A 27,300-nucleotide genomic window follows, 5' to 3' on the forward strand; every position below is an offset into this window, starting at 1 on the left:
GTCATAACTTCTAACAGTTACTAAGTGACCACTGATTAAGCAAGGACCAGCTATATTCCTCACTATTCAGTTATGAACTATTCATGCTATGAATAGGTCTTTTTTCAAAGAATTAAATCTTAGATATGAAATATTTCTGAAGCTCCCATCAGACATCTATTGAAAGTAAAGTTGGAGGCCAATTGATGAGACTGGCATCTCTCAGACAGAAGCAGTTCCTAATTTACTTGAAGTTGCAAGTGCTATCAGATCTGCTTATCTTCTTTCCTTGGTTTTTTACAATTGCATTTCCCATGTGCTTGTTGTATTATGTTCCTTAAGTATGAGACATCTGAACCCTTGAACTTGCAGCCCACCCTTTTGACATTTTTGAACCATCAGCATGTATGTGTCCTAATCCACAGCCAATAGGAGGATATACTAACTATAACATAGAAAGAGTCACAGACACCCATATGTAAAACTTTTAGTTTATGAGAATGCTTCAACAAACAATCCATACATGGATCTTGTCATGCCAGACTGTGGTTCCCCATATCAATTCCTGTGATGTTCCAGAAATGACATAAGCCTGCCTGAGTCTGGTTGAGAGGTAGAAGAGACTGACAGTAGATATAATCTTGAACTGCAGATGTTTTGTTTCCTGTGACTTTTGGCTAAGGGTGGCAGGCATTTAGGGACTTAGGGTGTTTTTGCTATGGTGATGTTAAAAATAACGTACAAACTAATGGGTAGAATCCCATGCAGATTCTGCTTAAAGGAGCACTGCCTCTGAATAGCATGTTGACATTTCTCTGATACCCCGGCAATGAATGCCAGAATGACCAAATCAAGGGCACCTGAAGAGAAATACCAGAATGACCAGATGAAGGGCAGATGGCTCAGTAGAATAAGGATGGCCTGAACTCACCTTTTCCCCTTCCATGTCCCAAGGCAAGCTTGTTTTTCAAAGAAGCTGCCTTGTTCTCTGCATAAGTAGCTTCTGTCAGGCTTTTTCCTTTTCTCCAGGCAGAATAAAAAAGTGAATGTAGAAACCATAGCTACCTCATTAAAGGTTTTAATAACTTTCAGCACAAACCTCATCACAAAATCCAAGCCTAATATATTAATTTTAATGAAAGGGCTACTCCGATTTCTTGGAGGGTTGAGTTTGAAACACACATTGGTTAGGATGACTTTATATTTTAGTTTTATTTCTTCCTGAACTCTTATTTGTAAATCAGGCAATTCTAGCACTGAGACGGAGCAATCACTCACAGTAATATATGATAGAGACTCTCAAGGCACTAGAATCCTAATAGGCAATTACTGAGTACCCATGCCAAAAACTGGTAAGCTGTGAATCCAGAGAAAGAAATATTTTTTTTTAAAAAAAACCCTAACTGTAATAGCTGCTCTTAAATCAAATCCAAAGCACATAATGATTTATTTATTTATTTTGTATATATGGCTGCCAAATTGGTAAGACTCATGCCAACTTACATTAAATAAATCAATAAAAGCAAACAATTGGAATGCAAATGTGAAAAATAAAATAAAATAAATGGAGTAGGGATTGGGCTATGTGGGAAAATGTATTATTTCAGAGACCGGAAGTGATGCCATAGAATGCAATCTTCAGAATCCTGAAAAAATGGCATAGTTTAATTGCTGAATAGCCCAGGACCATCCTCTCCCTGTCAGTTCTTGCAGAACTAGAGACAATTAAAAATGGTATCCCATAGATCAGTGTTTTTCAACCTTTTTTGGGCAAAGGCACACTTGTTTCATGAAAAAAATCACGAGGCACTCCACCGTTTTCCGCACCATTGGACCTCCCCACGGTCGCTACACGAACGGTCGTAAGTCGAGGATGGCCTGTGTTCTCAAGGGGTTGGACTAGATGACCTCCAAGGTCCCTTCCAACTTATTATTATTATTATTATTATTATTATTATTATTATTATTATTATTATTATTATTATTATTATTAGCCTCTTTATTTTATTTTATTTTGGGGCTTTTGTTTGTTTGTTTTTGCTGTGAAGGAAAAGGAAAGGTTGCATTTCTTTTTAATTTATCTTTCTGTATTTTCTTTTTTCTCTTCTTTTCTTTCTTCCTTCCTTCCCTCTCTTCCCTCCCTCTCTTTTCTTTCTTTATCTTCCTTCCTTCCTTTCTCTCTCCCACTTTCTTTCCCTCCCTCTCTCAATTTCTTGCTTTCTACTTGTTGTGGAAATTGGAAGCTACTTGCATTTCTTTTTAATTTTTCTTTCTGCATTTTTCTCCTTCATTTATTTTTCTTTCTTTCTTTCTTTCTTTCTTTCTTTCTTTCTTTCTTTCTTTCTTTCTTTCTTTCTTTCTTTCTTTCCTTCTTTCTTTCTTTTCTCTTTCTTTTTCTTTCTCTCTTTCTTTTCTCTTTCTTTCTATCTTCCTTCCTTTCTTTCCTGCCTTTCTCTCTCCCACTTTCTTTCCCTCCCTCTCTCAATTTCTTGCTTTCTACTTGTTGTGGAAACTGGAAGCTACTTGCATTTCTTTTTAATTTTTCTTCCTGCTTTTTTTCCTTCCTTCCTTCCTCCCTTCCTCTCTCTCTCTCTTTCTTTTCTATTCTCCTTTTTTTCTTTCTCCCTCCCTTTTCCCCTTCCCCCTTTCTCCTTTTTTCCCTTCCTTTTTTCTTTCTTTCTCACCTTTACCATCAAAAGCACTTCACTCCAGAGGGGGGGGGGAAACCCCAAAGGTTTTTAATTGCTTTGGTCCAAAGGACATTTTATTATGCAACGTATCAAAAGGACAGGTTAAAAAAAAATCAGCCATGTAATTTTTCAGACGCAAGCGAAGCCTCCAAGAGCGAAGCGGTCAGATCCCTCTATTTCGGGCTGGGGCGAGGGGTCGCGGCGAGCAAAGAAAGCGGAGCCAGGCAGCCGACCAGGCGGGAGTCTCGCATCCTCAGCCGCGCGGGGAGTAAGGAGTAAGCGGCGCGTGCTGGGGAAGAAGAGCTTTTTCGAACGTTGCAGGCAACCAACCACACGACCGCTCAGGCGAGCCGGGCTGGCCGCCCGTCCGTCCTCTTCCGATAAGCGAGCCGGTCGCCTCTCCCCAGCTTCTCTCTCTTCAGCAAGAGACCCTCCGAAGCCAGGGAAGGGGGCGGAGCTACGCTGCCGTGGAGCCCTGGTGCCTAGAGAGGTCGAGCCCACTTCTTTTCCCGGGCTTTTGCTTCCAGTGAAGTAGGGCCGTCAGCTTAGCCAAGGAGTGCCCAGCACTCCCCGCCAGAGAGTCTTGCAGCGCCGCTCCGCCCGCGGCTGTTCCTCCTCCTCCTCCTTCTCCTCCTCCTCTCACCGCTGTCTCCTAGGTCAGTGTTTTTTCAATTTTTCCCACGGCACACCAGGCAACATCTCGCGGCACACTAGTGTGCCGCGGAACAGTGGTTGAAAAACACTGCCATAGATAACCAGATCTTGGAATCTCACTGGTGACCAGTGTAGGTTCATGAACAGCGGTGTCACATGTGTGTACCATGGTGAGCCCCTAACTGCTTGTGTAGGTGCATTCTGGAATCTGTATCAAGGCCAACCTGACTCTCCCATTTGCTTGGATAGGTGAAGCACATTCTTAGGCAAGATTTGTTTTTTTTGATCTATCACTGGCATCAACACTGTGTCATTATCAGCCTAGGCCTACACATCTCTTACGCAAATGAGTAGGATGCCTTTGGCTGTTCTAGAAAAGAAGCTGGCAAGATTAAGTCTGTCATTCTTCTCCCTTGCAGTTGAGAAGCACCCAACTGAAATGTCATGTGCTGCGTATATAGTAGAACAGTCACCTCTAACAAATATGTAAATAAATACACCAAGGAAGAGTATTGTTTTCCTTCTTTCTCCTTTTGGGAAACACTTGTTTTAAAAATTAATATAAGGAGAGTGATGTTTGCATTTGTGATTCTGCCACAATGGTATGCAAAATATTGCAAGTTAGGAAGAAAATGGCATAGAACTTCCATTTGATAAGGTTTCTATGTGGCTTAGTTAGCTGTAATAATCACAGCTGAGTTCATAACTGTAGAATTCATTTGACATCAGTTCAGTATTCCTCAACTAACTCAGAAAAGTCTCCATGCCTTCAATTATATTATTCAATTATAATTTCACTCTAACATGAAGAACAAAATATCATAAGGGTAGATAGACTTAAATTCTACATATTCTCTGTGAATTAAGTATCTGTTCCGCAACTCCTACCAATCTTCAGACCCTGCCCTCTTTTTTTTTTCCTTCATGGAAACTGGCAAAAATATTCTCAACTTCTTTTTTCATAGATAGAGCAATATGGGCACAGTCATATTACAGACTTAGTGACTAGATCCTTAGTCACAAGCAATTAATGAGCATATATGCTTGTATTTCTTAGGCTTTGTACAAAACCTAAAATCCAAACCCAATGGCAAAACATGACATCCTGATTGTGCATTACAAACAGATGGGCAACTTTCTGCAGGATGTAACTTTTAGCTCTTTAAAAAAAAATCAGAACAGAGGATTGTTCCAGCTTTGAGAAGAAAAGATAGACATTTTAAAATTAAATCAAGTTTAGTTTTAGTTTTAAATGAAGTATTTTAAAGACTGGTTGAGCTCCTCTGTTGGAGAACTACAGTAAGAAATTGTTCCAATAGAAGAGTATATACTGTATATAGCTCAGGGTTGAACTGTGGAATCCCTGGTGCTCTCTGAACTATTACAGCTACAGTACATAAAATATATATTGTATAAGTATCATACACATGTACCATATAGAGTACTACAGTTGCTTCTGTATATAAACTGGGAGCAAATCCCCAACTCACTAGTTGGATAATAAAACATCTCCAAACAGCGAAGCTCAGAGAACACCAATGACTCCAGCTCAGAGAGCACCAATCACTCCACAAGAAATTGTTCATTATAATAATAATAATAATAATAATACATTTAGCTTCCAAAGATTTACAGAATAATAGAAGCATGAAGAAAGGAAAGGTTTTGCCATTCGTGCAATTCATATTGCAGGCAATATTGAGCAGAGCTAAAAACAATTTCATATTCAATAGTCCACCTGGCAGAGGATCACAATTTTCCAGGAAAATGCTGTAATATACCCAGCTCTAAGAAAATGAGATGTCCTTGCCGCAAAGGTAAAAACTATAGTGAATCACAGATGGGAAAATCCTTTGCACCTATCTGTGGCATGGAAAATGCATTGTTTATAAAGTTTATAAAGCTATAGTCCAATGCACACTTATTTATGGAGGATGCTTGACTGATTTTACTTCTAGCATGATTGGACCTCATGATTAAGCTCCTTGGTGAACAGGGCTAATTCTCAGAGTCTTTGTTTATTAAGATTCAATCTAGGCTTGACACTAGTTGCACATTTCTCTCCTTAATATTTTTTTTTATTTTTTTAAAAAAAGAAAAGCAGTTTGGGGAAGATGTGATCGGGAAAGGGTCTGTTTAATATTCTTTCTCCTCTCGCGTATGGCTTCTCTGAAATTTTTCAAGTCTTTTTCTCCTGGATGAAGGAAAAAGATAAATAATCTTTTCCTGTACAGATTGGAAAGTAGCTTGGATAAAGATCTAAATGGAAAAATGGAAAGAAAAAAAGTTTTTTTTTAAAAAAACATTCCTTATATCAGGGGTGTCAAACTCAATTTCATTGAGGGCCGCATCAGCACTGCAGTTGCCCTCAAGGGGCCGGGTGGGTATGGCCAGGGTGGGCGTGGCCTACTAGGTGGGCGTGGCTAGAGTGCCTACTGGGTGGGCATGGCCAGCTCTACATTGTTCGCATCAATGGTGCCTATGGGGGCCTGGGCAGGAGTGGGACAGATCTGAGGGTCTTTGGCAGAAGGAGGGTCTCTGGGCCAGGGCCAAGGCAGTGGGGGCCGTTCCCTCACTGTTTCTAGGATGGCTTTTCGGGCCACATGAAACCACTTTGCAGGCCGGATGCGGCCCCCGGGCCTTGTGTTTGACATGTCTGCCTTATATTATTATTCTCAAGCCTACATCTAGTTAAAGATGTTTTTCATTAAAAAAAACAACCCAGACCATGGGTGGAAATAGAGTACTTCAGGTATTGTTTGGCTCTGCAATTCTAAGATCTCGGGATATTTCTAATTAAACCTTTCTCACTCTAGAAAGTGTTTCCTATCATATATAGGTACTAATAAATAAATATTATGATCTTGAGCAGCATGGTGCAGGTGTAGGACAACTCAATTTGCCCTCAGATTCTGCAACATTCATTTCAGATTTCTTTTTTTAAAAAAAAAACATCAAACCCTGAAGTCAAGAGTTTTTTCTTGCTTTTGTTTTTAGTATATACAGAAAGGTTCATTTTTAAAAAAATCCACGCCCCTCCCCATTTTTTAATAAGCTGTAAACCATTTTTAAATATTGAGAATGAAAGCAAAATAAGTCAATAATTTCCCCCCCTTTTCTTTTCAGGGAAGGATAGTGACTTGGTGTGGCAAGAAAGAGCACACCCATTTACCTCCTTGTCACCAAAAGGGGGAAAAGGCAGACAACAGCAGATGCATATATTAATCTATACATGTAAATGCACAAATACAGCAGTGGATATGACTGTTAATCTCCTCTAATCTAACATCTGTAGACTGCTGCTTGTAATATAGTTACAAACTCTCCTTGCTTGTAATATATTTACACACATACACACAAAGTTTTTCAAGTAGAGAAAAGCAGGAAACCTTTTTTGAAATCAGTGATGGCACTTTTTAAAATTATTTTTGTTCTTTTAATCGCCAAGAACCAAAGGGGGATGGGGCTGATATGTGGATGTCAACAGAGAAATGCTAAGCATCCAGGGAAGGTTGCTGATTTAAGCTCTTGTCTTTAAACATAAACCTACTAAATTTTGGTATCATAGTCTTGAGAGGGTCCACAAAAATGAGAATGTGGACAGATATAACCTCTGCTCATCCCTGAAAACTTGACATATGCCCATGCTATCCTTGATATAAGTTGTATATTTTTTTAAGAAAAAAATATCTCCACTGATTTTTATAGTAAAGATTGGTATTTTAGTGACCATTTATCTATTTATACATAACATTAAGAACACATCTAATACAATTCAAAAACAACAGAGACAATAAATCAAGGACTAATATAATAAGCATGTGAGTAAAATATCCTCATGGACACATTCCCTTATCCAGCCTCTGAGAAAAGAGCAAGGTTGTCCATAGGGTTCTGTAGAAGACATAAAGAATGGCCTTGAAGGACAATGGCAAAATCTGTTTCTGAGACAACAATCAGACAAGTACTGTATATCTGAAGTCCATGCCAAGAAACCAACTTGAGAAAATTCATCAGACTGGTCCCTGCCTATTTCACCTGAAGTTGAAGGAGGGGGAGCACATATTTACACTTGCAAGATACTGTTACTATAGCTGTTCTAACAAAATTAGTTTTATTAGACTTATAGAGCATTGGGGGGTTTTAGCCTGATAACTTCTTGAGGAAGTACCTCCTTCAGGGATGCATTCACCACTGCATGAACTCAACCACACATCACCTCCTGGATGGGTTTAATTAATAAGAACGGATGTATATCTAAAGGACAGGTGGCTGAGTCCTAAGGAACCTGTCCATTTCTTCAAACATCTTCCAGATAATAAAGCAAGATGGTGTGTCACTTAATTCACAAGAACTTGCCTACTCAGTCTAATTCTGAATCAGATAAAGCAATGCGTGCCGTAGACTACTTAGAAAGCTAGAAAAGATTCGGGAGTCTTCTTGATAGCCATGTGAACATACATTCCTTCAGACCTTCTCTTGGCAGAGAAATATGTTACCATGATTTGTGCTACCCTGATGGCTAAGATCCAATGCATCTCAGTAATGAGGATTGCCATTTATTCTGTCCTTAGAGCTTTATGTGAAATGATTTACTGTACTAGCTTATTTTCTCCTCCTTCCTAGCATCAGGAGATGACATGAAAATCACTAATTACTTCCTTCAAGTATGGTGGGATGAGTTTGTATGAGTACAGACAGTACCAGAAATGGAGATTTTTGCTCCCTTTCATGTGCCAAGAATGACAAGTTGTCAGTGTGGAGATTCAGTGCAACAATATCCTTTTCATTGGGGCTATTTCTGAACATGGTTTGGGAATTATGTGCCCAAAATATTTAAGATTTTGTTCACTATTAGGTGTCCTAACAAGCAGTTTTACTATACCTGGTACTGAATAATTTGTTCTTGAAATCCAAGGTATTGTCAACCATTTTCTCCGGTGTCATAATTTAAAAGCATAATTTTTCCTTCATTCAGCCTTTCTGAGGGTTTACATATCATAGCCATATGTTACAAGTGGGAAAACCATGGCTTGGCAACATATAATTTGTTGTCATTGTGAAGTCTCTGCATTCTACTATTTGTCTTGATTTCTCATGGTCTTTCTGCCAAGAGGCAGATGATATTTTATTTCATATTTACAGTCACCAATCCTGAAAATGTTTGAGCCTGTGTTTACACACTCATCTAATTCTGTTGCCACCATTCAGAAATGGTCTTCTACAACTTCTTTTGGGGGATTCGTTTCTTCTTTTAATTCTTTTTCCCTCTATCTTATAGCTCTGGGATTTCCTAATGCTGCCCCATAGAAAAATTAAGCAGTTATGACCCTGATTTTTATTTTTCAAGATCAGCCAAAATCTAGTTTTGTACACAAAAGGAAATGTGACTACTATATTCTCCCTTTTTTATTTTAATCAAAAGTCAGAGGGGGAGTTTACTCATTTTCACTTACTGCTCACTTGCTTTATAAAAGCTTTGCATGATTGGTCTTTCTTCCTTTTAGGGCTCTGGCCGATATCCTCCGGCAGCAGGGACCAATCCCCATAGCACACTGTGAAAGAGAAACTATCTCGGCTATAGATACCTCCCCCAAAGACAACACACCCATCCGAACATCTTCGAAAAACCACTATACGCCAGTGCGCACCTCTAAGACCAACCCAGGTAAGACCGTCACCTCTTCAGTGCATGTATAATCATAAAGGACTACAGGACTATGCATGGGATCTGAGGGAGTGGCAGAATATTATTAGTGCTATATTTATTTATTTATCAAACATTGAAACCTCCCATCTCCCTCCCAGAGGAGCTCTGAGTGGTGTACAAATAAAACTATAGACTGGATCTGAGGACTGAGGAACTTTCTGGAGTTGTATTTGAAGATGTAGTTGCATTTAAATAAGTGGAGATTCTTTTGCTAAAAGAAGCTCCCACTGATATTTATATGCCATTTCTCTTTTACGGAAACCCAGCATTATTCATAAGAGTAAAATAAAAACATAATGCACATTTAAAATTTATTGTAATAACACCAACACAGAGACCAATATAGATTCAAGGTACTAGTAATGGTGTTTAAAGCCCTACATGGCAGGGGTCCGGAGTACCTCAGGGAACACCTGCTGCCGGCATCAACCTCCCTGCGCCCTGTGCATTCCCACAGAGAGGGTCTCCTCAGGGTGCCACCGATCAGAGAATGTCGATTGGTGGCCCCCAGGGGGAGATCCTTCTCTGTGGGCGCTCCGGAACTATTTAATCAGTTGCCGGTAGAGCTCCAGATGGCGCCCGATCTTCGCTCCTTTCGCTGCGATCTGAAGACGTTTTTGTTTGCACAAGCCGGCCTGGCCTGATGGGGGATTGGTGGGGTTTTTATTCTTGTATTTTTATTGTTGTATTTTTGGGGTTTTTATAAATGTAGTATATTAATTGTTTTAACGGGCAACTATTTAATCTCCTTTTAATATTTGTAACTTTGTATTTTATTCTTGCCCTGTGAACCGCCCTGAGTCCTTCGGGAGAAGGGCGGTATAGAAATATTAATAAAATAAAAAAATAAAAAAATAAAATAAAAACAATACATTTTTATAGACGGTTTTCTGATTGTACAGACTGCCACAGACAGAAGATCATAAGTGTCTGGGGGAGCTCACAGATATACAGTGAGGACCTATGGATGATATGATGACTTACTGACTCATGTTCAGCCGTTTCATACAGATCAATAAAACCAGTAGGCATTCTGTTATGATCTTGCAGTAATAGATCATTATTAAGGTAAAAGAAATTAAGGCACAGCAGCAATAACAAGCAAATTGCACATGTTTAAGAGGTAGAAAATATTACAAATTACAAATGAATTGTACAACAGAGACGGCATTGGTCGCTCTGGTGAATGATCTCTGGAGGGCTCGGGATAGGGGATATTCCTCTGTCCTAGTCCTATTAGACCTCTCGGCGGCTTTCGATACCATCGACCATGGTATCTTGCTGCGGCGTCTCAGGGGATTGGGAGTGGGAGGCACAGTTCTTCAGTGGTTCTCCTCCTATCTCCTGGGACGCTCGCAGTCGGTGTTGGCAGGGGGGCAGAGATCGGCCCCTAGGTCTCTCGTTTGTGGAGTTCCTCAGGGGTCGGTTCTCTCGCCTCTCCTGTTCAACATCTACATGAAACCGCTGGGTGAGATCATTCGTGGTTTTGGAGTTGGGTATCATCAATATGCCGATGATACCCAACTTTTCTTTTCGACCCCAAACCACCCCAGTGATGCCCTCACTGTGATGTCCCGTTGCCTGGAGGCGGTTCGGGTCTGGATGGGGAGGAACTGACTTCAACTCAACCCTGACAAGACTGAGTGGCTGTACATTCCGGCATCCCGGGACATTCAAAATGTTCCATCTCTATCTATGGGGGGTGAGCTCTTACCCCCCGTGGATAGGGCTCGCAACTTGGGAGTCCTCCTAGATTCACGGCTTACCCTGGAAGATCATATAGTGGCCGTGACTAGGGGGGCTTTCGCCCAGGTCTGCCTGGTGCGCCAGTTGCGGCCCTATCTGGACCGGGATGCCCTGTGTACGGTCACTCATGCGCTCGTGACCTCTCGCCTTGACTACTGTAATGCTCTCTACATGGGGCTTCCCTTGAAGACCACTCGGAGGCTCCAACTGGTACAGAATGCGGCCGCGAGAGTTGTCTTGGGAGTTTCCCGGTACTCCCATGTTACACCTTTGCTCCGCGAGCTGCATTGGTTATCAGTTGTCTTCCGGGTGAGGTTCAAGGTTTTGGTTATGATCTTTAAGTCCTTACATGGCATGGGTCCGGGTTACCTCGGGGACCACCTGCTGCCGGCATCAACTCCCCTCCGCCCTGTGCGTTCCCACAGAGAGGGCCTCCTCAGGGTGCCGCCAGTCAGGGAATGCCGACTGGTGGCCCCCAGGGGGAGAGCCTTCTCTGTGGGCGCTCCGGCATTATGGAACCAACTGCCGGTGGAGCTCCGGACGGCATCAGATCTCCGAACTTTCCGTCGTGGCCTGAAGACCCACCTATTTGAATTAGCTGGTCTGGCCTGACGGGGGATTATGGGTTTTAAATTGTCGTTTTAGAATTGTATTACTGTTTTTAACTGGGCATTGGTTTAATCTTTTTTAATTTTTGTATTGTCTTTTTTATATATGCCCTGTGAACCGCCCTGAGTCCCTACCAAGGAGAAGGGCGGTATACAAATTAAATAAAACTTAAAACTTGAAACTTGAAACATGTGTCTGTTTGAAAAACATGACCCAAAATCTTCATTCAAGCACAGCTTTCACTCATGCCCCGTGATCTCCTTTTTCTTGGAAATAAGACATACTTCATAAGCATTTCCTCAAGAGGATGCTTAGATGTTTTGTAGAAGGCAGTGCAAATTTCAGATACCCTTCTCTATGATATTTCAGAGATTTTTGGATTTGTAATATATATAAGATGTAGGAGATGATCAGGCTGAGCCCAAGGGAGGAGTCAAATGTGTCATCAGTCATGAGTCCCTGCACACCCATAAGAGATTTAAGTCCAGCTCACTTTAAATGCCTTTCTTATCTCCCTCTCATTTTCCTTGACTGCTAAAAGTTTGGATTCTTGTAGAGACCTTAAGCTTGCAATAAATCTTTATACTCAATTGAACTGCCTGAATCTCCTGATTTCCCTGGCACTTGACGTAAGAGTTGTTATAGGAAAGATCTGAAATGGGATCTATTCAAATCTAAGACTTTTTGATAAAATAAAGACACAACTAAAGGATGGTGTCAACTCTGCAATGAATCTGAATGAAGCCATTTGGCTCATTTTCGGTTGCCACCAGAATGGGAGGGGTGGTGGAATTTTTCTGTTAGCTTTAACAATTCTCTGTCCCTTGGGAACCAAGGTCATTTCTGTTCATTAGAGTGGGGGGCTGAGCCTTCTGTTAGAAAGCCCGCCAAACTAGTATATTGGGAAACGTAGTTGATTGCATAGTACAGGGGTGGGAAGTTTAACTTTGTATACTGTAAGTTTTTGGAGGGAACTTTAGTCTTGGTTTCACTTTTGACAGTGCCGATATTTGTATCCAATAAACATATTCTTAAAAAAAACTTCAAGCCTCAGAGTTCTGCTTTAGTTGGTATCATCTATTGGAACCATGACAGATGGCTTACATAATATATTGAAACAAATAGATTTAAATGTTATAAGATATTGAGGCTAATGAGATAAAATGTTGGAAGTTGTAACCTCCTCTCCTAGAAGTCCTTTGGGTCTCCACATCATGTTCCCACCTTCTGCACTGAGGTAGTAGTTTGCTAATTTCCTCTGACATCCTCTATTGTACAGTGAGCTCTCACTTGACATGAATCTCTTAACCCCAATGTGCACTGGGGTTGGGATTAAAATGTCAAAAGACAATAATTGAAATCATGTCAGTGGTGCCATTTCCTGGCCCTGTAAGCATAGAGACATGGTAATAGCAATAGCACTTAGACTTCTATACTGCTTCACAGTGCTTTACAGCCCTCTATAAGCAGTTTACAGAGTCAACATATTGCCCCCAACAATCTGGGTCTTCATTTTACCGACCTCAGAAGGATGGAAGGCGGAGTCAACCTTGAGCCATTGAGACTCGAACTGCCGAACTGCTGGCAGCCGGCAGTCAGCAGAAGTAGCCTGCAGTACTGTACTTTAACCACTGCGCCACCATGGATCCATGGCTCCTCCTCTATGGTGATAGAGGATTCATCCCTTCCTCCTGCAGTTGGTATATAAATCAAACTCATAGGAAATAAACAAAATCAAGTTGTTGTTTTTTAAAAAAAAGTATGATAAAAACTTTTGTTAAACTTTTAAATGTTAAATTGCAGACATTCAAAGGGAAAGAGATAATTATAGAGCTGCCTACATTATGGCATCATAGCAGTATGCAAATTAGGAAAAAAATTACAAAATAAAATAAAGAACTCCAGAGAGAATAAAAGTGCAGGTGTGGAAACAAATGAAGAATCTTTTACCCAAAATATTCCAGATTTCTTGAAGAACAGTGACCATAGCCTGACAGATTTAGGAAGCTGAAATAAAAGATCCAATTTTGTAATTTGTTGATTGATTAAGTGTTGACAAGGTCAACACCTGGGTGACCACATAAATAAACTTTTCCAGAATCATGTATCCCGTATCCAGTCCTTCAGGTCTACCAACAGCACACCCATTGCCAGTGTAATTAAATCCATCCACCTTGCTGCTGGTCATCCTCTTCTCTTTCCTTCCAATTTTCCCAACATTAGTTACTTGTTCCGAGAGAGAAACAAAACGAGCACAATTAGCACAATACTAAACAGAAATTAAAAATCATAGAACCAATCCTAACTATATACACTCATCCATTTTTAGAATATAGCTTTGAGATTGTTAGAGTTGTAAGGCTGTTCCTCACAAAACCTATTTCCATGAATTTCTTTCATGTTTTTATAAGGACTCTAGCAGAGGAAGAGTATCTGTGTACTTCTGTAATAGCCATTGTTCACTCATGAGGATTGTGTGTCTGCTGTCTGGCATGTGGGCTATATTCACAAGATATGTTTTTGAAGGGAAAATACCGCAGCTGAAGGAGATTTTCAGCAGAGAAATAGGGAGAATGTACATTGTTATATTAGCTCCTGACCCATGGGAGGCACTGTAAAACTGGTTTCATTCTTATATTGAGACATTCATGGAGCACAGTGGCGGCTTAGTGGTGAAGACGGTCATCTCCTACTCGGGAGATTGAGAGTTCAATCCTAGGTAGCAGCAAATGTTTCTCTTTCAGGGAGCAAAGAGAAAATATCTGCTGTAAATAACATACAAGGGTCAGGCTAGTAAATGTTCAGCTCCATTCAGCCACCCGGACTCAACCCAAATTAAGGGATTACAGGATTGTAAAAAGAAAAAAATATTGAGACATTCATCAGGTATAGGTAGCCCCCAAGTTCCAGGCTCTTCCATGTCTGCTATTTACCTGTACTGTGATTTCCCTTCTATGGATTTCACAATATTTACTTGTGCCTGGAAACACAAGTGTGGTACCCTTTTAAAAGATGTACATTTGTGCATGGGAGAACTTCAGTACAAAATCAGTAGATGAGAGAATTATTAAACCCTGCACTTTCCTAGCTATCTGTGGTACACCTTCTGTTCAAGCTGTTGTCTCTTAATATGAACACTACTGAAATTTAAATGCATGTTGTTTGTACATCATGTGCAGTCAGAGTCAAAACAAGATAATCTCTCGAAAATCAGAACATTTAGGATACATTATTGCTGGATAGTCAGTTGCAGTTGCTAAGAAAGCACAGCACTAGGATGAAAATGAGGTCAGAGCTGTAGGCTTGAAATAAGTGATTTTCATTCCTCATAAAATTATAGTTGTGAGTAGGTCAAAATAGTATCTGAATCAACACTGAATGTAGGATAGTTAAGTAGTAACTGTATCATTTGTCCATGGCACAATGTAACAAGAGTAATTGGCAGTAATGTTGTTGTTGTAATATTCTTAAATTCTTTTAGTAAGAATGGCTAACCATCCCCTTTGGAAAATAACTGAGACAATAGTCCATACAGTAAAGATGGGTACCCTTTTCTCATGCTAGTTTATCCGGCAGTCCAAGAAACATAATGAAAGACATACTTAATTTTGATTCTGATTTTTCTCTATTCTTTCAACCTACCAAGCTCCTTGGTTGTTTTTTTACAGATAGCATCCCTCAGCACTGAATATATAAACTATGCCAGGAAATAAGTGATATAGAATCCTGTGTGAGTGGATAACACCACAAATCTCTCCCTAAAAAATAACGGTGAAATTATAGAAGCATTATTTAATAATTTATTGGATTTTTATCCCAGCTTTATTACTTTCTAAGTCACTCAGAACAAGGGACATTCCTAATACTCCTTCCTCCTCCTATTTTCCTCACAACAACAGTGCTGTGAGGTGGGTTTGGCTGAGGGAGAATGACTAGATCAAAGTCACCCAACTGACTTTCATATGTAAGGCAGAACTAGAACTCACAGTGTCCTAATTTCTAGTCCAGTGCCTTAACTACTGCACCAACTGGCTCTCCTGTGTCCTGTTAATAGGAAGACATCATTGGTTCAATTTCATAAAAGACCGAGAAAATATTGCTGATTATCTGGAGGATTTTAAATATCAGCAAGCTGCTTTTGTTACAGAAAGAAAGCCAAATTTTCTAGAAGCCTGAATATGAACCATTAATTGATAAAATATCCTAGTAATTCTAACAATTGTCTTCTACTAGCAACTGAGGCTATGTTTTAAGTTAGTTTCTTCATTTGTTTCTAGAGACCATAGAATGCAAGGAAGATGTGATTGCTGGAATTATTATGTTAGTCTGTTTAATGACCACAGCTGCCAAATGAAAAGCAGAAGAGATTCTGGGACTAACTTGAATTTTGCTTCCCAGTGCTAAAACTATACACATTTGTTGATAAGTATTCTAATCGTTTTTTCAGAATTATTTCCTTCAGATGGCAGAGAAGTGGGGGTGGGGGGGAAGAAAGAAAAATAGACTGTGCAATTACTGGAAATTAGGAACCATGAAAAATAGACAATCCTTTTTTGTTTTGAAAGAGAATTGGTGATAACCTGTGGCCATATCAATATCTAAATCTTCTTTCCTTCCTTGTATTTATTAGAATTTGCTTCAAATTGGAATTGCAAAACCACAATATCATTAGAAAAAGTCCCTGAATGTGCATCGCCAATATCTTGAAAGGCAGACATGTAATGGAAGGTGTGTGTGTGTGGGGAGGGTTGCAGAAACTTTCACGTTCATCTAATAAGTTATAGATTGAACAATAGGACTCCTTTGAGGAAGTGGTTCATCCAACCTGCATAATCATCTAGGGAATTCACCATGTATTGTCTTGAATTTTTTAAAAAATGGGTTACAAGAACCATCTCTAATTAGTCTAAGAGTAGTCCTTTGACACCACTGCAGAGCTATTAATTGTTGAAACTCTACATTAAAATTCTGTTTGTTCTGTTTACAAGCTGAAGTTTGGTTTTGGTGATTTCTGACTGAGGGTGAGCAATTCAGGACAATATAATTAAAATAATGCTACTTTTTCTGCATTCTCCGAGGATACATTATTTCAACATTCTTTTCAGCATCATTCAGTATTAAACACTATTTATTTCCAATTGAGCATTTTTGACACAGGTAATCCTTACTTTGGTTTTCTCAGCCTTGGCAATTTTAAAATATCTGGTCCTCAACTTGGTGCATGCTGGCTGGGGAATTCTGGGAGATGAAGTCTGCATACCATAAAACTGCTAATATTAAGAAACAGTGGGCTAGTATAATGCCCAGAAATATGGGAGAATTCTCAACATGTACAGTAGTCTTCGACCTAGGAACACAACTGAGACCCAAATTTCTGCTGCTAAGTGAGACAGATGTTAAGTAAGTTTGCCCCCTTTTATGACCTGCTATAGTTGTTAAGCAAATCACTGCAGCTATTACATTAATAACAAGGTTGTTAAGTGAATCTGGCTACCCCATTGATGTTGTTTACCAGAAGGTTGCAAAGGGAGATCACATGACCCTGGGACATTGCAACCATCATAAATATGAGTCAGTTGCCAAACATCTGAATTTTGATCACCTGACCCTTGAATGCTGAAAGGGTCATAAGTTTGAAAAACTGTCATAAGACATTTTTTTCAGTGCTGTTGTAACTTTGAACAGTCACTAAACAAACTGTTGTAAGTCGAGGACTACATGTACTAGCTCATGGGTGTCAAACTCGCCACGTCACATGATGTGTCATGACGTATCGCGACTCTTTTTGCATTGCCGGCAATGGGGTGGGCACGGCTTCAGTATGATGAAACCGGCCCATGGGCCGGCAGTTTGACACCCCTGTACTAGCTGATTTCTTACATTTTTGACTTAACAAAATGATCATACAGAATGAGAATATTAGAGCACTGGGACCTTTAGTGGCACCAGAGGAGGAATAAGTGGCAATGCAGATATTGCTGAATTACATTCACTCAGAGTGCATATGTAAAATTTGTAGGGAGCATATATGGGCTTTCTCAAAATAGAATTCAGACCTCCCTCATGCATTTAAGGCCAATTAAGTGGATTCTTCTTTTGGTTGTTTTTATTATGGTGCTTGGTAACCAATTTATATTTTGTATTTCTTATTTGTAGTTATATATTATGTATGCTTTAATATTATGTGGTTCTTTTTCAGTTTATTATTTGTTGTTGTTGTGCTCCACCCAGAATCAACAATTGGGCCCTACCCAACAAAATAAGCTTCAATGTGGAGAAAAGCAAAGTCTTGCATTTAGGCAGGAAAACCAAAGGTACAAATACAGATTGGGCGAGACCTGGCTTAAAACAGCAACTGTGAGAGGGACCTTGAAGTCCTAGTAGACGATTACTTAACCATGAGCCAGTAGTGTGCAGCAGCAACCAAAAAAGCTAATACAATCCTGGGTTGTATAAACAGAGGCATAGAATCAAGATCACATGAAGTATTAGTACCACTTTATAAAACCCTAGTAAGACCACACCTGGAATACTGCAGCCAATTTTGGTCACCCTGTCAGAAAAAAGATGTTGAGAGTTTGGAAAAAATTCAGAGAAGAGCAATTAAGATGATCAAAGGCCTGGAGACTAAATTATACAAAGAACAGCTGCAGGACTTGGGTTTGGCTAGTCTCAAGAAAAGAAGAAATAGGGGAGACATAATAGCAGTGTTCCAGTATTTGAGGGGCTGCTACAAAGAAAAGGGGGTCACATTATTCACCAAAGCACCAGAGGGCAGGACAAGAAACAATGGTTGGAAACTGATCAAAGAGAGAAGCAAACTGGAATTAAGGAGAAACTTCCTAACAGTGAGGACAATCAATCAGTGGAAAAGCTTACCCCCAGAAATCGTGGGCACTCCATCACTGGAGGTTTTTAAGAGACTAGACAGTCATCTATCTGAGATGGCATAGGTTATCCTACTTGAGCAGGGGGCTGGACTAGAAGACCTCCAAGGTCCCTTCCAGCTCTATTCTATTCTATATTATTTATGCTAGGCAGGTTTATCAATCCAGTAAATCAAATTAATAAGTAGGAAAAAATGCATTCACCGTGGAGATAGAATAAAATTCTATTTTCTGAAAGTTTAATTACTTTTAAAGTGAGTTTATTTTACCTAGCCAACCATTCCTTACCAAGTTTGATTTTTATTTATTTATCAACAATTGGTGGCAGCTGAATAGGAGTCTGGGGGGTTGAACAGCATATCTTGTGAGAGGTCAGGCGGCACACACATGATGCAAATATGCCAAAATATCAATGCAGTCTATCCAAATTCTGAAGCATCTGTTACGTATGCAAGTATAGGTACTGTACTTCTACTCTGGCGGATATTTGCATTTTAGGTGCTTGGATTTCATAAGATGGTAAAATTGTCTGCAAGTGATGGAAAGTTTCTAAGCAAAGATTGGTATTTTTATTTTAAAAATATTATTTCTATATTCAGTATTCAATCTGTCCAGGAAAAAAACAAACCAGAAATGGCAGAAATGGAAATCGCAATTTGTGAGACTAGTTGTTGAAACTTGCTATGTATACAGGCAGTCCTCAATTTAGAACCCGTTGCTTAGTGACCATTTGAAGTCATAACGGATCCCCCCCAACAGGTACTTATAACCTGGTTTCAAAGCTGCCCCTCCACCTAGCCACATGAATAGATTTTGGGTGCTTGGCAACTGGTCTTTATAGCCATTTGCAACATCCTGAAGTCACATGACCACAATTCGTGATGTTTTTGCTGAAAACTGGAGTTTATTTCTGTTTTTTTTAACCAAAACACTATTTAGCGAGCAATAGTTTCACTTAATGACTGCCAGAAAAAAAATTGTAAAATTGGGTTGGTCACATAATGACCCACTTTACAACTGTCACGACAGGCTCCATTACTGTTGTAGGTCAAGGACTATTTGTATGTGAGCGATTGTCATAATGGGCCCACAGAATGGAACATTTGGAATATTTCTTCTGATCAGGACTGCTAAAATCCCAGAGAAAATGTTTTCCAAATACTGTAGAATTCATACCCAGAATATTGTTTGCCGTAAGCAGAAGACTGATGTGACATTTTAAGAAAGGGTAACTCAGACATAGTTTCTAAGTAGAGTTTCCTGCAAAAATTTCAATCATAAGAAGATCTGAACAGATGAAAAATAATGTGATATCAGCCTGTTGTTCTGTTAGCACAGGTGAAAGTTAGCATTGAGGTATATTGTCTCATGGGGACAAGAGGATGGGTAGTTTAAAAACCCAGAATGCCAACTGAATTCTCACCTGCCCTTTGAGAGGCAGAAATACTGATCTCTCAAACAAGCTAAGGACTAGAGAGGGACATTTTCTCCATGGCAAGTTTGGGATGTAAGAACTGGCAGACAATTACAGCCAGAGGGAAAAGGAGGATATAGAATTATCAATTAGTTGAGAAGGGGATGTTCCTAGGATCAAGAATTTTAAATTGAAAGCTACCTGCCAGATATGCAAGGATAAGGAAAGGATACTGTGTAAAGAAAGATATAGTGGCACTGTGGTGAAATTTGAACCTTGATTTTTTTTTATTTTTATTTTGTAGCTGAGGTTCCACTGAGATATCCTCCTTCCTCCCAAAAGCAAGTTAAATACATTACACTATCAATAACAGACAGAATTTTGGGAAGAAATCAAAATAGACTGAAGGTATCTGACTTGGTTTACCATTCCCAAGACATGATGATTTCCCTTTTCAGAGCACAGTATCAAAAGGGTCAGGGACTCTGAACAGAACAAAGTCCTCTAATACTGCTCTCCACGTTTTGCAATCCATGTTATCAATCTTTTGGTCCTTTTGCATCTGAAGAACATATTGATGTCATTACAGCTTTGAATGCAGCAAGCAACACAGTTTAGACCTCTGATTAGTTTGAATATAGCTGGAGAAGGTTTTTAATAAGCTATTTAAGAAAGAATGTTCCTGATGTGAACACATTCAAAGTGCTGTTTTCAGCAACTCCTTCTACCTGGGGGCATATTCTGATCTCAGTTTGCATGCAAAACAAGAGCAGAACATTTTTTATTTATTTTTTATTTTAATTCCATTTATATCCCGCCCTTCTCCGAAGACTCAGGGCGGCTTACAAGCTTAGCAGTAGCCTTCATTCTATGTATATGCCTGCTTATTAGGGCTTTCACACACACCCCAAGCGGCATTATTACAAAGTCAGCTTAATTGCCCCCAACAATCTGGGTCCTCATTTTACCAGCCCTTGGTCTTTTTTCTTTTTTTTAAAAAAAAAAGTTTTAACGAATGTGTCCAGCCAAATGGAAGATTCAGCACCATGGGAAATATTCTCTGTTTTAATCCTCTTTATGCAGATGTGAAGAAATTCGGAAGCTAACGTCACATGCCTCTGGCTTGGCAGATGACAGAGGAAAATTATTTTGTAGAGTGTTATATTGACCTATGCAAGATACTGAAGTCTCTTTAACTGATTTCAACTCCTGATGACTCCCTGAAAGGGACTGGTACAGTACCTTATCCAGTGATCACAGAAGACTTTGATGGGGTTGAAGATGATGCAAGGAAAGAAGTTCATGGGATTTACTTTACAACTGATCATCAGCTAACAAGGCCAGCTATCTGGCTGAAAAAAAACCTGGCTACTGATACCTATAAACCCTTTCTTAACACCAGCTTTTGGGAGAACAGATAGGGGTAGAATTAGAGTATATACTTGGAGTTGACTAGAGCTGAAAGTTAAAGATCAGGGAAAAAATATTTTATTTGTGCTTTTGAAAAACTCTTAACTAAAGAGAAGGAAAATTTTTGACATTGGTATGCCAAGCAGTAGAAGGGACGTGGTGGCTCAGTGAGTTAGGACGCTGACCTTGTCGATCAGAAGGTCGGCAGTTTGGCGGGTCGAATCCCGAGTGCCGCGTAACAGAGTGAGCGCCTGTTACTCGTCCCAGCTTCTGCCAACCTAGCAGTTCGAAAGCGCGTAAAAATGCAAGTAGAAAAATAGGGACCACTACGGTGGGAAGGTAACAGCGTTCCGTGCGCCTTTGGCGTCTAGTCATGCCGGCCACATGACCACGGAGACGTCCTCGGACAAGCGCTGGCTCTTCGGCTTTGAAACGGAGATGAGCACCGGCCCCTAGATTTGGAAACAACTAGCACGCATGTGCAGGGGAACCTTTACCTTTACCTATGCCAAGCAGTAAGACACTCTAACTTATACTTGCAGAGCTGAGGTTAGAGAAATGAAAGGGCTTTTGCTATGTTTTGTTAATAGTTTGACTAAAAAAGGGAAAAACCTGAAATATGTTTTGCACCATCTCTTCAAATTCTTCAAAGCTCCATGCCTAATCTAACATCACTTCAAACCTTTAGGTGTACTCTATACCCATCTAGCATATCATCTTGGAATTTCCTTGTGGTCTCATATTCAAATATTTATCAGGCCCAACACAGCTTAGCTAGATAGGCCCACAGTTCATTTATGGGTGATTGTTCTTTGTCTTTACCAACCCCTGCACTAATCTTTCCCCAAGCTCCCTTCTGCACTGCACTGTCTTAAAAATAGAAGTTATCTGTGTTTATTTCAAGAGCTTGTGCAATTGCATTGTTTATATAGTTTTAGAATGAACACATCCACTTCAAGTAATAGCCTATACAGGTGGTAAACTAACATAAAACTTTCACTGTGCCTCTCTCCGCAAACCCTAACCCTTTCTCTCACTTCATATTTTTTAGGAAATATTGGCTGGGTCCATGTAGCAAGTTAAGCTGTGGCTTGTTCCATCTTGAATAACTCATAGAAGCCATCTTGTTAAATTATTATAATGTATTCATTAATGTATGAATGACAAGGTCATGAGTCATGACAATTAGGATATCCTAATCTATATAAACTCACAAATTAATGCACCAGCTGAAGCTGTATGATGGCCTCCCTGGCCACAGATTCTACCTTCTAATGGGAACTATGAGTCCAGCAGAACCCTCACATTGCAGAGGTTCTCCTTAAAGGAAAGTTCAACTCTTCAGAGAGCTAAAGCTGTCGCATACATAACGCCAATTTATTATCAACCAATAGTAATTCCATCCTACAGGGATTTAACCCTAGCTTCACCCTAAACCTACGGTGTCAAAGCACACAGTCAGGATTTTCACAGTATTTGCAGCTTGGCCTGGGTGGCAATGTATACTGATGATACGTTGAACTGATGGATGACCTCTCCCAGCAGCTTTATATAGCAGTTGAATAGCACGAGAGAGAGGAATGAGTCTTGGGCATCCTTGGCTCAGTCACTCTTTACCAAGTACTTGGACTGAAGCCATTCACTAAAGAAAGAACAGAATAACCACAGGATGGTGATAATGTGTAATACTTAAGCCACCTGAGAAGGATACATGATCAATGATATTCTGCTTAGAGGACTAATGGGACTTTCTTCAAAATCTTTCTCAAGAAGGTTTGTCCAGTAGTTGTAGAAGGAGGTGGACCATGGTCCTTCTGAAGGTCATTGGTTCCTTCCCATGAAGCAATAACTACTTTCTGAATTGGCCCAGGCACTGCTCCCAGCTACATGAATAAGTCAGGTGGAGCTTGGGTCCAGCTTGCAGGTGGCAGAGCTTATGCCACAGAGAATCCTATTTCCTCCTTTTCCACAAACTCAAAGGAATCCAATCCAACCTACTAGACAAGGTCTGGGTGAAGTCTAGCTCTGAATTAATGTGAATGATTTGGTTTCCAAAATACATTTTACATGTCACAGCAACCTGAAGAAGCATCCACTTTCTCACTTTTCTTCAAAAGTAAAAGGGTAATCTAGAAAAGTGCTGCTGGATGCAAGTCTACAAATGGGATAAGAGAGCAAAGAAGGACTATACATAAAGGATAACATTTGTGGCTTAGGTTTGAAATGAGGGGTCCTTGGTGTTCTCCGACCTTGGTTGTTTTCTTGCAGACATTTCATTACCAAGCAAAGTAATATTATCAGTGCTAGAGAGCACCAAGGACCCTTCATTGTCAGTCATCATTCATTGCCATGTCATTCATTGCCATGGGAGTGTACCTGTGTATGGTCACATTCACTCTTAATTCCCCTCTGGCTACCTTCTGGTTTAACTTTTAATTCTGGCTGTCTCTTTCCCCACTTCAATTCCTCTGTGACCCAAAAATCTCCTGTGGATGAGAGTTTATTCAGAGTCAATCCCTTCTAATGCCTTTGAGTTTTAGAGGCTGATGAGATACTTGGCGGATCTGCTTGCTAGATTACTGGTCAGCTGTCCAAATACCCTTATACAACCCAGAAGATTCATTGGGTGCTTGTGGCAGATTTTCCTAGTCAGTGCATTAACCCTTATAGAGATTCAACATGGAAATCAAAAAGTGTTCTGGACCAGAACAAAGAACTAATCTAGTGAAGTATCTTCCATTATCACATCAGGTTACACCTGGTCTGAGATCTGGTCAGATCCATCTTGTGATTATGTATATATGTCAGGTCAGGATATTCTAGTATAGTCCATGGTTCCATGAAAGCCTTGAATTCCTGATCCCATTTGGATTCTTCACCCAGGACATGAAGTTACAAAGCACTAAAATCTCTACCACTAGCCCCACAATGAGAACCAGGAATTGGGAAGGATAGCATGTTGGTCAGTCAGCCTTGTCTCTTAAGGCCTAGTAAATTATTTTAGGCATATGGCAGGGTGGTATTTCTGGTTGCAGCCTAGATCTCACAAACAATAATCAACCATATACAGTATCTTCCCTGATGATGGCATTAGAGCTCTTGAGGCAGAAATCTGGCAGGCAGATTTCACAGAAGGCTACTCTGCCCCATCTTCACCCAGCAAGGCCTCTGTGATGTAAGCCAGATCAGCACACTTGTCTACTACCATATCTTAGAGAAATGGTATCTTACACTCATCTGGCATTAGCCAATAGCAACCTGAGGCCATAGTTTCAGTGCAATGTTACCAAAGCCTAAGACTGAAGTTGTCGAGTCAGATGTCAAACCCTCGTCTCCGCCGGGAATAACAGGCACTCAGGAAAAACCACGACGAAGTACGGATGACTGCAGAGAGCACCTTTAATGTCATGATCTCCAAGCATTACTAAAGTCAGCGTTGAGAGCCACACGCCCTCAACGCACCTTTTATCCTATACCTGTAACTAGGTAGCAGCCCCACCCCTAGGCCCCACCCCTCCCCCGTGCAGACCAGCATCCACCTGGCCTGCGTAAATACTCCACCCCCCTACTCCTTCAACCCACGCCCAGCTCCCTCCCCCGGCACCGTGCTTCTCAGCGTGAAGGTAAGTACACGCCCACCCCTCACCTAACATCCTGAGCGTGCTCCCCGCCACCACTGCATCTCCCCGCGCCACACCCATGACCCCCTGGCAGCCCCCAAGGTCCGGGCGCAGCTGAGCTGCTTGAACGACACTGGCCCCGGTAACAGTTTCCGCCCGCCTGTCAGCTGATTGTGCCGGCGCGGACCGTCTCCCGGCTGGCTGCCCCGGCGGAGCCTCCCTGCAGCCACTCATGACCGCCCTCAGCCGCCTCTCAGCCCGCAGCACGGCCGCGGGTCCGGCGCTCGCCCGCCGGACAGCTGGAGGGCGTGGGCGTGGCTGGGCACGGCTGCTCGCCCGCTGGACAGCTGAAGAGTGTGGGCGTGGCTGGGCTCCCGGCGTTGCGTGCCCGCTCGTCCGCCGGTCAGCTGGGGTCTGCGGGACGCCCGGAGTCTTTGACGGCCGCTGATCAGCTGTCGGGCGCGGCTGCGGCTGTTGCTGAGGGCTACGGGCTGCGGCTGAATCCCTCTCCCGGTATGTATGTCGAGCCCGAAGGGCTCGACAGTCGGCCCCTCCTACCAAGGCTCCTCCTGGAAGGCAAGACATAGATGTTATACAAGCACTAAGGAGAGCAGTAGTTTCCCCTCGACCCCCTCCTGGGGGTTTACCAGGGTGCTTCTGGTGGAACGCCTTAACTAATTTAGGGGCCTGAACGTTAGATTCCGCCACCCAGGATGCCTCAGTAATCGGGTATCCTTTCCACAGCACCAGGTATTGCAGTCGCCCTCTCCGCATCCTGGAGTCTAGAATCTCTTGTACCTCATATTGCCCATCACCCACGGGGCCCGGCCCTACTGGCTCCCCCCGGACAGGAACAGGGGCTGGTTTTAGCAAGCTGCCGTGGAACACGGGATGCACTTTGCCCAGGAATTTAGGCAGCCGAAGGCGCACCGTGACCGGGTTGATGATGTGGGTGACCTGGAAGGGGCCTATGTACTTAGGGCCCAGCTTCTTGCTAGGTATTTGTAACCTCAAGTATTTGGTAGATAAGTACACCCAGTCCCCAACTCCTGGGGTGTAGAACGGTTGGCGCTTCTTGTCTGCTTGGGCCTTTACGACACTGGCTTGCTTGTTCAGGGCCTCCTTGGTTGCTGCCCATGCCTTCCTGATTTGTAGCATCCACTCCTGGGGTTGACAAGGAGAAGCCGATCCCTGGTCGCACTCGGGAACAGGAGGGAAGTCGTAGCCAGACACCACTGTGTACGGTGGGAGACCAGTGCTACTGTGCACCGCGTTGTTGTGGGCGATTTCTGCAAACGGCAGTAGGTCAGCCCAATCTGCCTGCTGGTACGAGACATAACTGCGTAGGTATTGCTCCACTGCCGCGTTAGCCCGTTCAGCAGCACCGTTCGTGCAGGGATGGTACCCCGAACTTAACCCCTGGGATGACCCGATGAACTGGAGGAATTCATGCCAAAACCTGGCGGTAAACTGCACTCCTCGGTCCGAGATAACGCGTCTAGGCGCCCCGTGTAAGCGGTACACGTGGGTAATGAATAGCCAGGCCAGACGCCGGGCCGAGGGTAAGCCCCTCAATGGAACAAAATGGGCCTGTTTAGAAAACAGATCAACCACGGTCCAGATAACAGTGTACCCCCGGCTCTCTGGTAGGTCCACGATGAAATCCATCCCGATGTCCTGCCATGGCCGGTTAGGGTCCGCCACTGTCTGCAGAAGCCCCGCTGGCTTTCTGGGCTGGGGTTTGGCCATAGCACACGTGCGGCAACGCTGGACATAATCTTTGATCTGCCGCCTCATCCCAGGCCACCAGAACTGACGTCTAGCTAAGTGCAGGGTTTTCAGGAACCCGAGGTGCCCGGCCTGCTTGGCATCATGACACCTGTAAAGCACAGTCTCTCGCAGGGTTTGCGGCACATACATCTTACTCCCATACCAGGCCAGGTCATCACGTTGGGTTAGGAGCCGCGGGTGCTGCTGTAGCCAGCTATCTCCTACTAGAGCTTTTTTCAGCTGCTGTACCAGGTCATCCACACCCTTGTTCTGTACAGCCCGCACCGTCTCTGAGCCGAGAGGAGGGATAAGAGCTTGCACCACCTCCTCCCGCTGGTTGTCATACTGCGGAAGCCGCGAGAGGGCGTCCGCCAGGAAATTCTTCCCCCCTGGAACGTATTTCAGGGTAAACCTGAACCGCCTGAAATACAGAGCCCACCGCACATGCTTAGGGGCCAACTTACGTGGGGTTTGTAGGGCTTCTAAGTTCCTGTGATCCGTTCATACTTCGAAGGGCTTTTCTGCCCCCTCTAGGAGATGCCGCCACGTCTCCAATGCCCACCGAACGGCGTAAGCCTCCTTTTCCCAGATAGCCCAGGCACGTTCAGTGGTCGATAGCTTTTTGGACGCATAAGCACAAGGTTGCAATGCGCCTTTACTGTTGTGTTGCAATAGAACAGCTCCGACTGCCACATCGCTAGCATCTGCTTGCACAACGTATGGCGCTGCTGGATCGGGATGCAAAAGTATGGGCTCTTGGGTGAATAAATCTTTCAAGGTCTCGAAGGCCCGTTGGCATTCTATGGTCCAT

General features: G+C 42.0%; 1 protein-coding gene across 1 annotated transcript in view; it reads left to right on the forward strand.

Annotated features, from left to right (window-relative positions):
- SHISA6 (shisa family member 6) overlaps positions 1-27,300 on the forward strand; it is a gene marked incomplete at both ends in the record, with an annotated part of 374,071 nt that overhangs the window by 11,441 nt on the left and 335,330 nt on the right. Inside the window, one exon of the mRNA XM_081318319.1 lies at positions 8,831-8,991. Coding sequence (XP_081174445.1) covers positions 8,831-8,991 — 161 coding nt within the window. The remainder of the gene's footprint in view (positions 1-8,830; positions 8,992-27,300) is intronic.

The sequence above is a fragment of the Vipera berus genome (assembly GCF_964194415.1).
Source record: "Vipera berus genome assembly, chromosome: 2".
Lineage (NCBI taxonomy): Eukaryota > Metazoa > Chordata > Lepidosauria > Squamata > Viperidae > Vipera > Vipera berus.